Below are 18,828 nucleotides of genomic sequence, written 5' to 3' on the forward strand. Positions count from 1 at the left end.
CAGTAACATATTTTGTCATTTTGTGATTTTTTTATGCTAGTACAGAAGTAATATAAAAACCTGATATTGTCCCACACTTACATCTATGCAGTAACAATAATCTTTTAGTTGGAAAAATAAAATTAAAGCCGTCTAAAATAAGAATTAAAATAATTTGTATGGTAATGACTTTCTTTTCTAATGCAATTTTAGATTTTATTGTAGGGAAAAAGTTTTTTTTTCCCCAAAATATATTGAGCTATAATCTTGTCTTTTAAAACTGGGTCAAAAGTTACCTATAAAGAACAATGGACTTTTCTGGGGGGTTTGGGGTTGGCAGAGAAGAGACAAAATAAACATTTTTATTTTTCCCAGCAATTTATTTCTCCTCAAAATTGAAATAAACCAAAAATCAGAACATATGTTATACACAGAAAAATCTTAAAAAGATCCCCTCACAAAAATAGAACCAATTGTGCGGTTTTATTTGTTAAATAACCACAAAAATAGATGGAACCCTCAAACGTTCTTGAGACAGATCCGAAGTGCGCCATCAACTGTAGAAAATGGGTCGTCGTCAGTTTCTTACATCAAATTAATGAGCGAAAAAAAAGATCTTGTTTTTTTATGCAACACATATAATTTCATGTACACTTTGACATTAAGAACAATGACGTAATTTATGCAGTATTTTTCCCCTAACCCAAGACTGAAAATCAACTTTTCGTGATAATTATCGAAGGTAAGAATTGCCAGTGTTTTGATTTCTATACTTGATAAATGCAAGACAAAAAGAGCAACAACAACAACAAAAAAAACCCAGTAAAAACTAACGTTTATTTTTTGTGAAGCAAACTAATCCCAAACTTTACCAAGCAACCACAGCATTTAAATCGCTGCGAAATGCTACATATTTGATTTCTGAGTAACACTTTCAATAGAGAGATCACATGACAAAGACAGGATAAAAACTGGACACATTTTCAAAAAATGAACACCAATTTACTTAACATTCAAAAACAAACACGCACATGTATCAAAGAAATCGCGTATAGTTTGGTCAACTCCAGGGCTCAAATTCCTGGGTGCAGAAAACATTGCATAGCTGATGTGTGCTAAGCGAAAATCAGTGGGAACCAGTGGAAAAGCAGTAGACATCACATGGCATTGTGGCTGGTAAACCTTCATCTTGCTTAGCAAATCTTATCCGTGCTTAGCAGCGCCAGGAATTTATCCCCCGGTGACAACATTTATCACCAATCAACGTTTTGTCTATTTAATTTCATTTTGTGATTCACCTTTTTACAAAATGGAAGTATACTGTTGTTTTGACATTTCATTAAAAAAAATAATAAACAAACAAGATAAGTCTCTGCAAGTTATGTTTCCATTTTTTTTTTTTAATAAGGGACTACAAGACTCTCACACTACTTCGTTAAAAATACTATCAAAATAAGTATCCCTTACGAGCAAAAAATCTGTGTAGACGAACAGGCAGATATCCTTGTAAAACATGTAACATCTTCACCAAATCCAAGGCCTCGGTTGTTTGTTAGTAAAAGAAAGCATTACGGGGGAAAAAGCCACTTTTCGAGACAAGATCTCTGCGTGACTCTAAAACTCAAAATGTTACCAAGGAATGTGGAAAATACTTTTTAAGTGCTGGTTATTCAAAAAAATATGCATACAAAGTTTACTCAAAGAAATATGACCAAAGTCTCATTTTTAAAAGGGTATTTTTTTGAAAAGTTAAGTATCACATACATTACTACTGATAAATCTTTTACAGAAAAACAAATATTGCATAATTAAACACGGTATTGTCTACAACTACCATTCCTGTAAACCCAAGTATTTGACTATCGCAACGAGGAGCCGTTTTTAAAAATTTTTCTCTAGTTGTCCGGCTAAGTTGCCTCTGAGGTAGGAAGCTGAACTATGACCCCTTTAGTCGTCCTCGTCAGATTCTAAATAACGAAATGGAAAGGAACAGACACTGGGATGATTGTTGCCCAAAAACCGATCTTGCGTGACCGCGCATATGCGGGTACTGGCGCGAAGCACACATGAATATTTTTATTTTGAATGCACACTAGCCTGTATTGTCTGCATGCGAAGCCAGACACTGCAGTCCCCTCTGAAGGCAAGAAAGCAAAACGTGAACGTAAATTTGTGACGTCATGACAAGTATCTGCACTGCGAATTTGCAAAAGGTGAACGCATTTCAACTCTGGTGAATTTCGCAGCGGATGTTTCCTTGCGTCAAATTATCTTCGCATCAAGTATGATCCAGGCCTACTGCTCTCTTTGTAGCCAAGCGAGGGGGTACTTGTGCCTGGAAACGGAATTGGCCATCTTAAAACTTGTCTGGACTCATATATACATCACCTACCTTCCTCCGCATTCTCCAGCCATTCCACGAACTGCTTCATGTGAGTCAAGAAGACGCTCTTGCCTTTGCCCACTTGGAATTCCTTGTTCCATTTCAAGATGGTCTCCTCGGACAGGACATCAGCTACAAGATTTTTTGTAAAAGTTTAAAATAAGTCAAAATCGGTCAGTTGTACTCGGGCACACTTAGTTCAGTATTGCACTAGATACATGCTGCATACACAAGTTTTAAAAAGGGCTGAAAATTGGATGAATCAAAAAAAAAAAAAAAAACTGCATTTCTTCCTATACTGATAACGTCTCTCTCTCAGATTCAAAGAGAAAACTCTCATGCCTAGGCCTGCCATAAACACTCACTTCTGTAGAGAAGGAACACAATCTTCTGAAAAGTCTTCATGAAGTTGATGTTGGTGTAACAGTATTCCTGAAAAGAGAAACAAAAATTCACAAAATTTTGAAACCTTTTAAGCTTGAGGATAAATGTGCATTTCAAGTGACTACACACCGGTGCATACTTGGCGCGCAAGCAAATGCAAATATTGTAAGGTCGCGTCGAGTTTTCATACACTGAGCTTACAAAAGTTGAACACATCTCAACTCCGGTGAATTTCGCAGTGAATGTTTAATGACGTCAACTTCTCTTCGTATTTGCAAGAAGTGTGAACGTAATGGTTGACATTTCTCATCTGTCCCAAGTCAGTGAACCAATGTTGACTTCATCGGAGCTTGCTTTAAAAGCCAGCCTCAGGAGTCTATCGGGTAAATAACATCATCCTTAGGACAGCGTGTCAGCTAGGTGCCAATTTCAAAAGGCTGCTTAGCAAAGAAGAAATGATGCTAAGCAAAGAATTTATTCGCTTAGCAAAAACAGGTTACCAGCCAACATGTTGTGGGACTTGTATTGCTTGTGGCTGGTTTCCCGCCTATTTTCGCTAAGCACAAAAGCGTATGATATTCTCTGCTTAGCCAGTGTTTTTAAATCACACATACTACATAACTAATGAAGCCAATATGAGAGATGACAACAAACTGAAGTCCTTTCCCAACCTATGATCTTTCCCAACTGAAGATCTTTCCCAATTGTAAAGTGGTGCATTTCCAATGGAAATAAGCAGTCTTTCCAACTACAATGATCCTAGCTTGCCTTTGGGTGTGTTAGGGATACTTTCTGTTCCCAGGATTATCCCAATGGGAAAAAACTGTGTTCTCAATAAACAGTGGCATTATGGATCAGGGAATTAAGGACAACTGAAAAAAAATGTTATGAGCGTACTGACCTGGATCTCGTACAGAAGAGACAACTCGGTGCTTGCCTGAGAGGTGAAGCCAGCCAGGATAGGTGTATAGGGCTGAACAGGGTTAAAAAAAAAAAATAGAGAACCGCTTGGTTCAACTCAAGCAAAAGGCAGGTAAATACCAGCAGGTAAATGAATTGTTTCTACTTTTAGGCAAACACTGGCTATGCATAATGCATCTGAGGAATGAAGTGCATCTCTGTCTTCTTACCAATAACGATACAAATTTCTATAACACAATTATTGCTTTCTTGACGTATATATCAGAACCATTCACCCTTCTAACAAGCTATCTATTGGTTCACCTCTCTGAACCAATTTCGGTGTGACTCTGCAAGACCTGTCCGAGACATGTGATACAGGTTTCTGAGGTGGAGTGGGATGGGTGATTGGGGGCCAGGGTTTTGAGTGAAGATTTGAGCCATTGAAGGGAGGAAGCCTTTGGGCCTACCTTGATGTGTCTCAGCGCCTGTTCAGTAATCAATTCTTCTCTCTTGTTCCATTCCACAATGTCCATGATACAGTTCCAGATCTAAAAGACGGGAATCAGAACACAAAACATTCAATTTGCAGAGTGACGACACAATTAAGTTCAACACTAAGCCTCTCGGCGTTCATTTTTTGATTCGGTAATCATATATGTAAAAACTGATACTTCATTGCTGTCCAGAGTCAGTCAAGAAAATGTTGACTTCAGCGCCGGTGTCTTAAGCCAATCTCAGAAGTCTATCGGGTGAGTAACATCATTCTCAGGACAGCATGCATTCAGTTTTGTGTTTAAGTCCACAACAGTCACTTCTAAATGGGATGTTCAAAGCAAAACTGAGCTTGGATTTTTCTGTAACAAAATCGCCAATTTGGCAAATTATCACAATAACATTTTGAACTACTCCCCACTTTCACAATTATACAAATTATAAGCCTCTTTTGTTTTTTTAAGTTTTGGAAAAAAAAATCTGAAGTAAAATTCCTTTACTATGATTTTTTCTTGACTTTTAACTTAAAAGTCGAGAAAAAAATCCCAGTAAAGGAATTTTACTTAAGATTTTTTTTTTCCAAAATATTTGATAGATGAAAAGAATCATAATTTTTTCCAAACCTCCAAATGGAAAATAAAAAAAAACTCCTACAATTCTTTTATAGTTACTCCTCCTTTTCAAGCCCTGCCACTTCAGTTTGATACGCAATTGCAATATTTGAAACAGAGTGAATTTATTCCTGGTTTGGACTGGGGTCCCGATAATCATGCCAAATCAAACTTTTCTTAAGATTTGAATTTTAAGTTCGACATTTGAAACAATTACTTGCAGTTGCTTGCAACAACTCCATAGTCTAGCAATGAAAAACTAAGTAGGGAGTTAGGCTTAAACCAAAATATATTTGGGTTTGCATGACAGAAATGGGGTAAAATGGGTCTGTACTCTTACCAGATTGGCCACTTCTGGCTCAGTCAGTAACGTCTTAGCTTGCATCTCGGTGCAGATTGCAATCAACTGTGCAGACACAACGACAACAATTATAAGTAAGCTAAGTAAGCAAAGCTGCTTAGAAAAATAAAATATAATCAGCACAGGTTTTAATCTCATTGTTTTATAAGTCCAAGTTCTGCCTGATAAATATTGCTTTTGATGGCCACCAACTTTGTTTCAAAAAATGCCAGCCCAAAAAAATGCCAACTTCCTACGTACCAAGTTTAATGACACTTGCTTTTTGGATGGGGAAATTAGCAAGTTGTGTGTTGCAAATTGAACAATCGAATTTGCACAGTGTCAAGAATGGCCATCTCATTAAAATACTTGAAATGCACTTTGGCAATTGAATAAAGACACGACATTTATTAATGATAAAAGTTTCATCGTAACTTTTTTTCCCTTCATACTAATCAAAATGTGGCAATATTTTTAAAAAGTACAAGACCAAATACTTTCAGAGCGTCGTTAAATCTCCATTTCATTTGAATAGTGAAAAAAAGGGCTTTTTTAAGAATGAAATCTGACAAATTGAAGATAGATCTTTACTTCTTTAGGCGTGGGAGGAGATTCCTTCTCCAGCAGTTCCTTCAGTTCTGTCATGAAGACGTTCTTGTTGTCGTCATGCTGCAAGTTCCTCTAAAAAGCGGAAAGAGAAAACAATCTATAATCTGTGCTAAGCAAAATATCGGTGCTTAGCAGAAATCCGCCTCGGATTGTATGGAAACCAACTCCGTCAAAAGTAATATCGTCACCGTTCTGACGAAGTGACGAATCTGTGCAGACAGCTGCAAAACCGAGTTTCCAGAAAATCCCATTTAAAGTTGGTCAATTTTTCAAATCGCGTTTTCTTGTGCATTTCTCAATCAATCCACCCACCTGGAAGGTGACAAGTTGATCCAAGCCGGCCTCAGCGAAGTATTTCTCAAAGTAAGCTTCAGTCCTCTTAGTACTAGGGATGACCTCCTGCAAACCAAGAATACAATGCGTACATTGGTGTTTGAACACAAGCAGAAGGGGGAGGGTTTCCTGCATGTCATTTTCTTTGGCTGGTCATTCCGAAAAGCCAATCCTCAACACATGGACGTTGACCGGGTTCTTGTGCACAGAGACCACACTTATCACACTAACCCATTGCATTTTTCATTCTGTATTGTGCAGTGCTTTTTGTATTTGTCAAAACATCATAATGGAATCAGACCCTTCCTGCCCGTCAATCAAACAGTGCACCAATTAGATCATGACATTTGATCAGGTGACCACAGTAGCTTGGTCAAACTCGGTCATGACCACTGTGAGAAATGTACACGTACCAAAGGTGGGCGGGGCTTGAAAGTGCACACTGACCAATTAGATCATGACATTTGATCAGGTGACCACAGTAGCTTGGTCAAACTCGGTCATGACCCCTGTGAGAAATGTACACAAACCACAGGTGGGCGGGGTTTGACAGTGCGCACTGACCAATTAGATCATGACGTTTGATCAGGTGACCACAGTAGCTTGGTCAAACTCGGTCATGACCCCTATGAGAACTGTGCACAAACCAAAGGTGGGCGGGGCTTGAAAGTGCGCACTGACCAATTAGATCATGACATTTGATCAGGTGACCACAGTAGCTTGGTCAAACTCAGTCATGACCCCTGTGAGAAATGTACACAAACCAAAGGTGGGCGGGGTTTGACAGTGCGCACTGACCAATTAGATCATGACGTTTGATCAGGTGACCACAGTAGCTTGGTCAAACTCGGTCATGACCACTGTGAGAACTGTGCACAAACCAAAGGTGGGCGGGGCTTGAAAGTGCGCACTGACCAATTAGATCATGACATTTGATCAGGTGACCACAGTAGCTTGGTCAAACTCGGTCATGACCCCTATGAGAACTGTGCACAAACCAAAGGTGGGCGGGGCTTGAAAGTGCGCACTGACCAATTAGATCATGACATTTGATCAGGTGACCACAGTAGCTTGGTCAAACTCGGTCATGAGCACTGTGAGAAATGTACGCAAACCACAGGTGGGCAGGGCTTGACAGTGCGTATTGACCATTTAGATCATGACGTTTGATCAGGTGACCACAGTAGCTTGGTCAAACTCGGTCATGAGCACTGTGAGAAATGTACGCAAACCACAGGTGGGCAGGGCTTGACAGTGCGTATTGACCATTTAGATCATGACGTTTGATCAGGTGACCACAGTAGCTTGGTCAAACTCGGTCATGACCGCTGTGAGAAATGTACACAAACCAAGGTTGTTTGGAACGGTACCTGACTAAACTTCTGTTAATTTCGGTTTCAGATGAGGGTTTTACTACAAGGGGTAACAGTGCCCTCTCCTGTCCGCTTACCAGGAGTCTACGATCCATGGAGGCCTTGCGGAGGACCTTGGCGATACTGCTCATGTCTTTCTCCCCAAGCCAAGTGCGGAACATCACCTTGAAGAACTCCAGGGAAATCCCTGAAATATGGCCAAATGCAGAAAAAGAAGTAAAATCAATAAAACGACTAAAATCAGTTAATAATGACATGACAGAAGGACATTCTGGAAAATAAGTTATGGAACTAGTGTAGACACATTCCTGATTTACCTAACCCTCTAAGGTGTATGAAAACAAAATCATATTAAAATATGAGGATTCAGGACTATTATGGATTTTTTTAAAAAGTGGAACAAAGAAATTAACTGGAGCGGGTTTTGAAACTGCGACCTCCGGATTGCCATTCCGGTGGTCTACCGACTGAGCTACACAGTCCTTTGATGGCAGTTCCCCATTTCGTCAATGTCTTTGTTCAAGGGGTGCTAGACAGAAGACAATTGATTTTTAGAAATCTTGGTCTCCGAGTGTACTTTTAAAGCAAGCAACCAGATAGACTGATACTTTTTGAATGGGATTCATTCACTCATCAAAAGCACGAGGCACACACTTCAAGTGAATATTGGAGGGTTTTTAGAGGGTGTAGTAAATCAAGTAAAGAATGTCTGTATAAGAATGACCAATGCTCAAGGTGTATTCACTTTGCGTTCCAGTCATTCAAGACAAAAGGTCAATGCGAAAAAATTGCATGGAGCTACACAGCACAGAAATGTGCTCAGCACAGAAAATATCTGCTTAGCGATAACAGGTTACCAGCCAAAGTGTCATGCCAAGTGTATGGCATATAACTGGTTCTCCGCTGATTTTCTGCTAAGCGCATAAATCTCCTAAGCAATACTTCCTGCTAAGCAGCTCACTGTATTCAGACCCTGGGTCAAAGGTTATGGAGTGCTAAGCAAAGAAATTTGGCTGAGAACAAAACATTTGCTAAGCGAAAAAAAAAAGGTAACCAGCCAAAGTGTCATGCAAGTACATACTCGTGTCTGGTACTCAGCTGTTTTTTTGCTAAGTGCATTTTGATAAGTTGCTAAGCAAGTTTTTTCTTCTGCTAAGTAGGTTTTCCCATCTGACCTTCCTTGACCAGAGTCTCGTTCATCAAGCTCTCCAGGCAGTTGGCAGGACTCTCGCCGGTGCTCAGGAACAGCCCCGTGAACATGGCCAGCTTGTTGCGCTCCGACGGGCTGAAAGACTTCAGGAACGACAGGATCTAAGCAAAAACAAAAATCCAAAATGATTGGAGATACACAAGTTTTAAAATCAGCTTTGAAGCCAAGTGAGGACCTTTGCTGTTATCATTCACGGATTTACCAAGATCCGTCGCCGTGAACTCAATCCTAACTCCCACAGGTATTTTTGATCCAAATACTTTGCGAGGACCCTGCTTAATTCAACAAACTCCCAACAACGTATGCTCAGTGCACAGATCAACAAAATCCAACATGGCGACTGGCTGTGACTGTTTATGTAATTTTATTGCAGCTATGCTTTGACTGTAGGAGATTGATAAGCCAGCTGAACGAACCAGTTACTTGTTTTTGTCTATTGATGGAATTTGACTAGTCATTGACTAGTCACAGTGCTTACTTAAATAATATCTCATTATTGGTGACTAGCCAGTGTAAAAAGGCATGGCAGGGGACGAGGATTGATTTCAGACAGCAGTAAGTTTAATGTGGTAACATCATAGCATGTCATCAAATACATCATTTGTTAGAATAGTGAACGTCTTACCTTTTTCATCTCATCATCCTCCAGTTTCTTTCCCAAGTACCTGTAACGTCTCGTCAATCGCTGGAACACCTGTCCAAATACAAAAAAAGTATCACATTGAATGAAATTATAGCAAATGAAGGAATTACCGTAAGCCTGTACCAAAAATTTTAGCGAAAAATGTCAAGCGGTGTAACGTCCTTACAGGCTATCAACTCAGACCAAGTTCAGCCGAATAGTAGTTGATTTGGGATGTAACTTATACCTGCGTAACTTATACTAGTAGCAATGTGCAAACGTCTCCTTTAATCCTAACCTTCCCAAATCCTCCAAAAGCCTCTTTGCAAAATGGAGGATTTTTGCAGGATTGAGGCTTCATGGCAAAAGTGTGTTGCTGATTTCGGAGAATGCACTGTGTCAAGATCTTGGGCCGGACCTTGTGTTGTTGATGCTCAGCCATGCATAAATTTAGGCCTATGTTATACTTGAAATCCTCCGCACTGCTCCAGGATGTCACTGGCTCTGCCTCAACATATTGACAGTGATTGCTGGATGATTTTGCAGGAATGAGGCAGTGGTCACCCCTCCGAGGTTCACTTTCAAGAAATAACAGAGGATTTTGCAGGATTGAGGCTGTATGCTATTTTTACATGGAGACAGTTGGAGGATTTTGCAGGATTGAGGTTACATCCTGGCAAAAATGCCTAGGGAGTTAGGGTTAATAAGCTGGTCAAAATGTCATAATAAAACTCCCTGCTTTGTGTTATGACGACATGGCTATTGGCAACCAGTAATGGAACCATGCCCCATGCTCAGATTCCAAGAAGTCAGCTACAGTAGTCCAACCATTCTGAATTCGAGTGAGATTAGCTCAACTAAGGGTAAACCATCGTCCTCGCCCAGATTTGCTCTTATATTTGCTTAGCACACAAATCTGCTTAGCAGCTCTGAAGGATCTTGGAGGGTTTTAAGTGGTTAATCAAAGCAACCTTGAACACAACTTGCTGGAAGTCGTTCTTACCGTGGCAACACCCTTAATAGCCTCGGTGGTCTCCTCCGCTGAGAAGAGGCAGAATTTACTAATGGCGGTCTCTTTCTTATCGTCATCTTGGAGGAGATTGCCCCCAGGGGCTGAGGAAGGCAAGATAAAACAAAACAAGTCAGGTGTGTTTACAAACACAAATGCCCCGCAACGGTGACAGTTCCCATGACATAACACCACTCTTTTAACATCAACTTACATGTACCTTGGTCACATGGAACATTCATTGACAGCATTAGTGTCTTCTGTAGGTTTTATATGAATTAGTCCCTAATCCCTATACATGTAATCTCAGAATAAATACATGATTTCTATTGTTTTAGCCGCTGTGAACTTGACCCTTGACCTTTTGGCCCCAAATTCAATAGGCTTCTTAGGATTACCAAGAACAATCCACAAACCAAATTTGAAGTTCATATGTTAAGTATTTCTCAAGTTATTGCGCTGACAAGATTTCTATTGTTTTAGCCACTGTGAACTTGACCCTTGACCTTTTGGCCCCAAATGCAATAGGCTTCTTAGGATTGCCAAGAACAATCCACAAACTAAATTTGAAGTTCACATGTAAAGTATTTCTCAAGTTATCGCGCTGACAAGATTTCTATTGTTTTAGCCACTGTGAACTTGACCTTAGGCCTTTTGACCCCAAATGCAAAAGGCTTCTTAGGATTGCCAAAAACAATCCACAAACCAAATTTGAAGTCCACATGTAAAGTATTTCTCAAGTTATCGCCCTGACAAGATTTCTATTGTTTTAGCCACTGTGAACTTGACCTTTGGCCTTTTGGCCCCAAATGCAAAAGGCTTCTTAGGATTACCAAGAACAATCCACAAACCAAATTTGAAGTTCATATGTTAAGTATTTCTCAAGTTATCGCGCTGACAAGATTTCTATTGTTTTAGCCACTGTGAACTTGACCTTTGGCCTTTTGGCCCCAAATGCAAAAGGCTTCTTAGGATTACCAAGAACAATCCACAAACCAAATTTGAAGTTCATATGTTAAGTATTTCTCAAGTTATCGCGCTGACAAGATTTGTCCGGACACACACACACACACCCACACCCACCCACCCACCCACCCACACACCCACCCACGGAAGGACAAGGCGGAAACAGTATGCCCCTTCGGCTTCGCCGCGGGGCATAAAAATGAACAATGCACGTCAAATGTCAAAACCCCAGATAATATCCAATTAAAAGTTAAGAACCCATATCCAAGCCAAGACTTGGCAATGATAAGGAAATAAACATGTGCTTTGCCGGTTTTCAACATGTATGTTAAAAGCCGGCTAGGGGTCTGGACAGGGGATTATGGCCCAAGCCGAAATTATGGGCGACCTAGCCGGTTTTAAACAAACTTGTTTATTATAACCTAAGCACATATTTATTCCCATTTATTAATACCTTTAGGCCAAAAAGTCAATAAATCACAAAGTGTCGACATGGAAATACATACGTACATCAATACACGTACAATTCAATGGGCAAGAATGCCAAAGATTGATAATATCATGGCTTTCATATAAATGGTGTTAAAATGGCGTTTACACTGAAATGGCTTTTAAAAAGTTATCCTTCAAAATTAGACATGACACCAAGTTTTACAAAAAAGAGAGGCAGTCTGCTTTTATCTGTCGCAGTACAGCAAGTCAGCCGAGTGATTTCAAAAGAGTTTGAAATCATGTGACTCATAACCCAGTGCTAGTCATCATTCTTGCTGTGTACTGCTACAGAATGCAGACCAACTTGCTATCATATTTGTGCATCACGTCTGGAGGCCGAGCAAAAATGCCCCAAGTGAAGGACATTGTCTTCTGTCGGTTGTAAACAACCGCTGAATACCTTTGGGCCAAAAAGTCAGCAAATCACAAATTTCCAAAGATTTTGTTCAACAATTTCACTTCAGGTTTTGTGAAACACCCCTCTGACCATATCTATGGTATGAGCCTCATGCGCAGTGCTTCTATGAAAATTGGCGCGCGCACGTCACATACTGCGCGATGTGGCGCAAAACGCACGGTGTTTTAACCGGCAGTTTAAAACTACCCATGTGACGGGCTTTCGACCAAAAGGAACAGGTATCGTTGTAGTCGGGATATTTGTGATGAATCACAAGTACATCAAACTTTCCGGTCACAACTAATTCACAAGTCCAGTCACGAGAGGCAGGAGATAAACAATATAAAAGGAATGTCTTTGTTATGGTTCATTAGAATAGCCTGCGACTTGACTTGGGACTGGATGACTTGTGATTGTCTTGTGATGAACTTGTGATGTCTTATGATCCATCACGCCGACTAGATCTCATCCAAGGTGAACCAAAAATATCTATTAAAAAGTCAAGAAAGTTAGATCACATCCAATAGAAGGTGTAACACTCACCTAAGATCCCGCCGGCCAACAGAATATCAAAGAGTGTCTCCCAGTAACGCTTGTAGTCAAGCTTGCTGCCAGCACCATCCAGATACTTGGCGACCTCTTCCAGATCATTCACGTTTACGTCGTTGAGACCATTCACGAGAATTTCACTAAAGCCATTAGGGTGGTACTTCTCTTTCTCATCTGTTACCGAGTCGGGGAATTTTTTTTTAAATGCAAAAACAATAATGGAAATGACCTTGTCAGGTTGGTTTTTTTTACTTGGGGAGAAAAAAGAGCGACGATACTAAAATTACTATGTTGTTTAGATACACAGGTTTCCTGGAGGTATAATTGCTGCAGCAAAAGAAGTATTTGAAGGTTTTACTCGGATTCTGAGTGAGACTCGTCTGAAACAACCACTCGGTAAGAAGCAAGGAATTTTGGGAGAGATTTTTTCTTTCCGTCATTGCACGATTGAGGGTGGTTAAGGCTTTACCACTTGTACATCAGTTCAGACTTTGCGCCCCTTGGTTAATTTTGGAGAATTCAAGAAGGATTCTCGCAAAGGATGCCTCAGGAGTTAGGGTTAATGTTTGGAGCTATCTGGTAAGCATATATTCCTTGAGTTAGGGGTATGTAGCAATCAGAAAGTTCAATATCTTCACTGGGCTCAAGAAGTCACAGTCAGCTAATCTCAAGTTTCGTGCTCCGAGGAGACATTTGACCTGAGATATGACCGGACCTCCCTGTCCAGACGACGAACCCAAGGTCCAGCTGCCAATGTCCGGAAGAAAGTCAGTAGAACACTGACTCGCAACAGATAGAGGTGGAGGTCCTCGGGACGTGTTTGGACAAAGCTCAGAGAATGGATAAACTGTAACATCATTTTGCAAAGATGGCCCAAAAAAAAAACCAGGGGTGTATTTTCCATCAACAAATGGGGTCAATTGAATGGGTTGAATCTAACTCAATAATAGTACAGCACATTGGTGATGGGATTGTTCAGTGAATGATAAAAGCATGGAATTTGACACGCAGTCAGAGTATGTCATGAGAACAATTTTTGGCTATAGGGCCATCGCAGATTTGTCAATTAAAAAAATATAAGTAAAAAAATATAAGTAAAATAACAAGCAATGGCAGCCATTTTGAAAAATTCAAAAATTGCTTGTTATTCTACCTATATTTTTTCAAAGGACAAATCTGCGATGGCCCTATAGGCAAATATCTTTCTCTAAGACATACTCCGACTGTGTGCCAAATGCCATGCTTTGGAAAAAAATGTTGCAACCTGACGCCACTTCAGCGGTTGTGTACAAAATCTATGGAGACTCAAGAAAATTTCCTATTTCCTAACAAAATTGGAAATGTTTCTCAGTCTTAGATTCATGTTTATCATCATTTTTGCAATGACTGACCTTCATTGAGATGATATATGAAGAAAAAAGTGGCGTCAGGTTGCAACATTTTTTCCTATGTTTTTATCGTCAAAGTGAAGAATCCCCCAAATATTTCCCCTTTCTGCCCCACTATTAGTACCTGTACTACATTGTATGACGTTGAATCACAGAAAACGAAAATGTTGTGAAAAGAATTGCAGCCCTGACTTACCCCGTTTCCGGGTCCTAATCCGCTGGCCTGTGAGGACGGGTTTGGGCTGCTTATTACTCATAAATAAAAGTGTTTGCTGCCAAACAAAAAGGAGATAAAATGACACATTCAAGGTTAGATCACTGTCTCTCTCATCTGTCTGAAGGAGGAAAACAGATGAGGTCAAATCAAAAGATACTTCAACAGCTGTGAGTTCAGTAAAACATTTCAGGGAATGACCCCAAACAGAAAATATTCAACTGTATTCTAGAACGTTCTTTTTTTTTTTTTAAACATTAAAATAAAGGGGGATAATTAGATAGGACTCAATAGAATTATTATAGCTTTATCAACTTATTTTGAACTTGGCCCAGTGAAAATTGCCCCAATCAAAATGTTAAGGTAAAGGCGACTTTGTGGTTCCAAGACTTTTGTTTACAAAAAACCACAATACCCTAAACTCCCCAACTCCATCCTCCCATTTTGGTGGATTTTGGGGACTTGGTCCTGCAGGCCTGGTTTGACTGAATATTGATGGAGTATGATGGACTTGGGCCTGGAGGCCTGAAGCAGTGCTAGGTGAATCTGATTGATTTTGCCTAGCATCCTGTTTTGCTGTTGTCGTATAAGCCATGTGTACTATGTCCATCAATATCCACCAGTACTTCAGTGGTGGATTCCATTATGTCATGTATTGGAAGCAGAGTTAGTGATGGATTTTGGTGGACTTGGTAAAAGACAGTAGGAAGTTAGGGTTAATATGCTAAGTACATGTAAAAGTAGACATCACACAAATTTGTGATCTGGGAAAAACATGATCAAGTGAGAAATTATGTCATGGGAAAAATTGTCGACATGGAAATAAATGTACATGTACATCAATACACATACGTTTCATTGTGCAAGAATGCCAAATATTGATAATATATACACTTCAATGCGCAAGAATGCCAAATATTGATAATATCATGGCTTTTATATAAATGGTGTTCAAATGACGTTTACACTGAAATGGATTTTAAAAAGTTTACCCTTCAAAATTGGACACGACACCAAGTTGGATAAAAAGAGAGGCAGTCTGCTTTTATCTGTCGCAGTACAGCAAGTCAGCCGAGTGATTTCAAAAGAGTTTGGAATCATGTGACTCATAACCCAGTGCTAGTCATCATCCTTGCTGTGTACTGCTACAGAATGCAGACCAACTTGCTATCATATTTGTGCATCACGTCTGGAGGCCGAGCAAAAATGGCCCGAGTGAAGGACATTGTCTTTTGTCAGTTGTAAACAACCGCTGAAACTGCACATGTGCAATGGACTTGGCCTTGTTGCCCCTTGAAATATTCCAACAGATATTCTTAATTGCCCTTGACCGAAGGTGGTTGCCTTGCCCTCAAACAGCAAAGTTCCTAAATGCACATTGGTTTACATATTCTAATAATGCCTCACTTTATGATGCACATGCAACCTATTTTCAAAACCATCATGTAGCCAATTCACTCACAAATTGGATGACATGCCCATAGTTTACAGAAGAAAAAGTGGTTCAGCAAGCATGATCAAAATCAAACAGCTTCACCTATACGTGTGGTGCATTGAAATGCTACTTCAATGTAAATGTTATTACATTTACAAAGTCTGCATTTTCAAGGCCAAAATTCAAGTTTTTAATTTTGTTCAACATGCGTTCATGAGTACATGTATGCGCAATAGCTGGCTGTCACTGAGGTAAATGCTAATATGACCTTCAACAATAAAGACTATCATTTGATCCATGAGAACCCTGATATCTGATTTTATTAGTCACATCTGGCAAATGGACTTTACTCTTAGAAGGCATGCATTTTCTTCAGCAATACCAGTTCAGTCAGAAATACTTGATTCTAATCTGTCTTTTTCTCTATCCAATTGTTGAAATATCAACTTTTCAATCTTGTGATTACAGTCATCAATCTGATTTTGTTTTGAAATTGCACGTCAGTAAAACTGTATTTAATTTTTATTAATAAACATAAACAGCAAGCTAAAGACAACAAATCTGAAGGAAAAAAAACAAGAAAGAAAAAGGTTGAAAACATAAAAAATTATTTTTTTTCCAGAAATTCTTTCTTTCCTTTTTTGATTAGCCCTAACCCTCCTCAATCCTCCAAAATCTGTGAATCTCCTATGTCAAAATCTCCTGTGTTTTTCTTGTATTTCATCTGCACGGCTTCTGAATGCCATTCGCACTGCCTCAAACCGTAGCAGTAATTGGCAGAGGATTTTAGAGGATTGAGGCAGTGGTCACCCTCCACAGACTAAATTCAAGAAATAACGGATGATTTTGGAGGATTGAGGCTGAATCCAAATTGTTTCTTGGTGGCAACTGGAGGATTTTGCAGGATTGAGGTTGCAGCCTAGCCAGAGAGGGTCTAGGGGGTTAGTGTTAATTTACTTAACGTGTCCTGAATGTGGGGACAAACACAAATGGAAACTCACTGGGATTTCAACAAGCCTTTTCTTGTTACTGCCAAACAATATCCTCTGTTACTCTAAATACTCAGTGCCCACTCAGCCCGGAACCTTGGAAGGGGGAAAGAAGGAAAAGCAAAAACTAAACATCAACAAAACAAAACTAAAAACCAACAGAAATTCATTTGATAAGACTTTAATTTTGTATTTTTTTTTTCTTTATCAAACAAACCGTGTTTAGCCAGAAACACTTCTGCTTCCGATTACATGCCTTTCAAAAATAGGGTCGGTCAGTTGGAATTTTTTTTATGCAGATTGAATGGGGTATTCAATTATATGCAAAGTTTTAGCCTAAACTATTTCCAAAGCTATACACAAAATGGCCACAAAAAGTGAATCAAACCTACCTTAATTATTGTCAATATATTTATGTTCGATAATTCTTAAAAAAATAATGGAAAATTCAGGTCGTTCGCACCATTATGCACAACGCTAGTCAAGACGGGAAGCTGGCCAAAACTCTGAAGTGTGTGATGCACTGTGCACGTGTGGCGCGCGGCCGACAGACCTCGTTTTTATGGTCGAAATTTTGGGAAACACGCTGCATGTATCACTCCAAAATACGAGTATTGCGATCTCAAAATGAACTCTTGAACTGAACACGGAAAATACATACACAGACAAACTAGATCAATTCTGTGAATTAACTTGCAGAAATGTTCTTTCTCCATCTTTGTTTTTTTGGCATTTTCACGATGTCGAATCCGACCAGTTGACAGTGCACGTGCCTGCAATGCACAGCAATGCTAGCGCTATCTGTTCATGGGCATGCACAGTTTAGTTACCGCATTTTCATCATGTTTTCTAATTTGGCCCCTGCGCAGCGCGGCGGGAACCAGTCGTCGCTGCATTGAGCTACGTTTACGCACATGATTATAGTCACCGTGACATCAAATTGCAACGTAGTTATATCGCGAAGCGAATTCTTTTTAAAAATAACGGAGGTTTCTTTTGAAAACAAAAGCGAATGTAAGTAAGAAAATAAATAAATACAAGCATATTTGACGCAAAAAGGTTGTCATGGTTGTTGAGAGGTATTTGTGAAGACAGAAAAGACAACAAGATTTTATTTTTATTTATTCAATCATTATTATTATTATTTTTTTTTAATTACCGATAAAAATTTTAGGGTCGCAGCATAAAAATAGGGTCGGTCGGGTAACCGGAAGCAGAAGAATTATTTTTTTGGCCTGGTCAAAACAAATTTAAAAAATCTGCCAAAAAAAATAGGCCTACCTAACAAACTGTAACAACATTGGCAACTACTTAACTGTATCATTTAAAGACACTCTATTGAAATATTAAGAGAATCAATTAAGTTTTCACAGGGAAAACAAGTGGGCCTAGGCCTAAAAACCACAATTCACAAACCACACAACTTCTAAAATCCCTATATATCACACTGGTACCCGTTCCATTATGCTAGTTATTGAACAACAGCAGAGTACCATGGAGAACAACACCGTTATATTTTTCACGTCTTTTACAATGAAATCTCAAATAAATAAATAGACTAAATTTCCATTTACCGAAATTCAAATCTACATTAGATTGTATTAACATATACATAGAACCTTAATATCTTCATATGAATCAATGTTGTGAAGAAATAGTATAAACAGAGAGAAAAATACCAGAAAATCTTGGGGCAACTTACGGAAGTTCTGTCGCGTATTGAGTGGTTCAGTTGCAGATGCAGTGTGCAATGCATGCGGGAAATATCTAACGCATGACGTTCTTGTACTTTACGTACAACGTGTGCGGGGTGTACGCCCTATGATACCACGGGTCCATTCGGGGTCCATTATAACAGTATGACTCGTGGCCACGCGGAACAAAACTGAAATGGTACCAAAAAATATGCGGCCACGTGACGTCGTGGCGCACTTCAATTTTTCGGCCCTAGTGCAAAAGTTTTACACCAGTGTTCGCAATCAGTGAAATTTCATGTAGCTCTAAACATACCCGTTCAAATGAGAGAAATTATATTTTGGCGTGATATTCCGATTATTATTTCCAAGTGCACTCTGCAGTCTGAAAAGTTATTTTTCTGACAACTTGTCACGGAAGTTGGTTAGTGGAGAAAATAATTATTTATCAGAATT

At 39.4% G+C, this 18,828-nt stretch overlaps 1 protein-coding gene across 2 annotated transcripts; it reads right to left on the bottom strand.

Annotated features, from left to right (window-relative positions):
* Positions 1-338: 338 nt before the first annotated feature.
* Positions 339-18,484, bottom strand: LOC119744844 (basic leucine zipper and W2 domain-containing protein 2-like). 2 transcript variants are annotated; one of them, XM_038221018.1, is made up of 16 exons: positions 18,381-18,484; positions 16,691-16,774; positions 14,237-14,312; positions 12,647-12,826; positions 10,243-10,352; positions 9,243-9,311; positions 8,583-8,718; positions 7,485-7,594; positions 6,014-6,100; positions 5,684-5,773; positions 5,093-5,158; positions 4,117-4,197; positions 3,648-3,719; positions 2,728-2,794; positions 2,372-2,494; positions 339-1,946 (listed from the first exon to the last, which is right to left on the bottom strand). In XM_038221018.1, the coding sequence occupies exons 3-16, from the start codon at positions 14,295-14,297 to the stop codon at positions 1,927-1,929; spliced, it is 1,272 nt and encodes a 423-aa protein (XP_038076946.1). In that variant the 5' UTR covers positions 14,298-14,312; positions 16,691-16,774; positions 18,381-18,484; the 3' UTR covers positions 339-1,926. The 2 variants fall into 2 exon arrangements, with proteins under 2 accessions (XP_038076946.1, XP_038076945.1); XM_038221017.1 differs by lacking the exon at positions 16,691-16,774 and having other exon boundaries at positions 18,381-18,477.
* Between the last annotated feature and the right edge of the window lie 344 nt (positions 18,485-18,828).

This window comes from Patiria miniata, unplaced genomic scaffold, assembly GCF_015706575.1.
Source record: "Patiria miniata isolate m_02_andy unplaced genomic scaffold, ASM1570657v1 HiC_scaffold_7, whole genome shotgun sequence".
NCBI classification, from domain to species: domain Eukaryota; kingdom Metazoa; phylum Echinodermata; class Asteroidea; order Valvatida; family Asterinidae; genus Patiria; species Patiria miniata.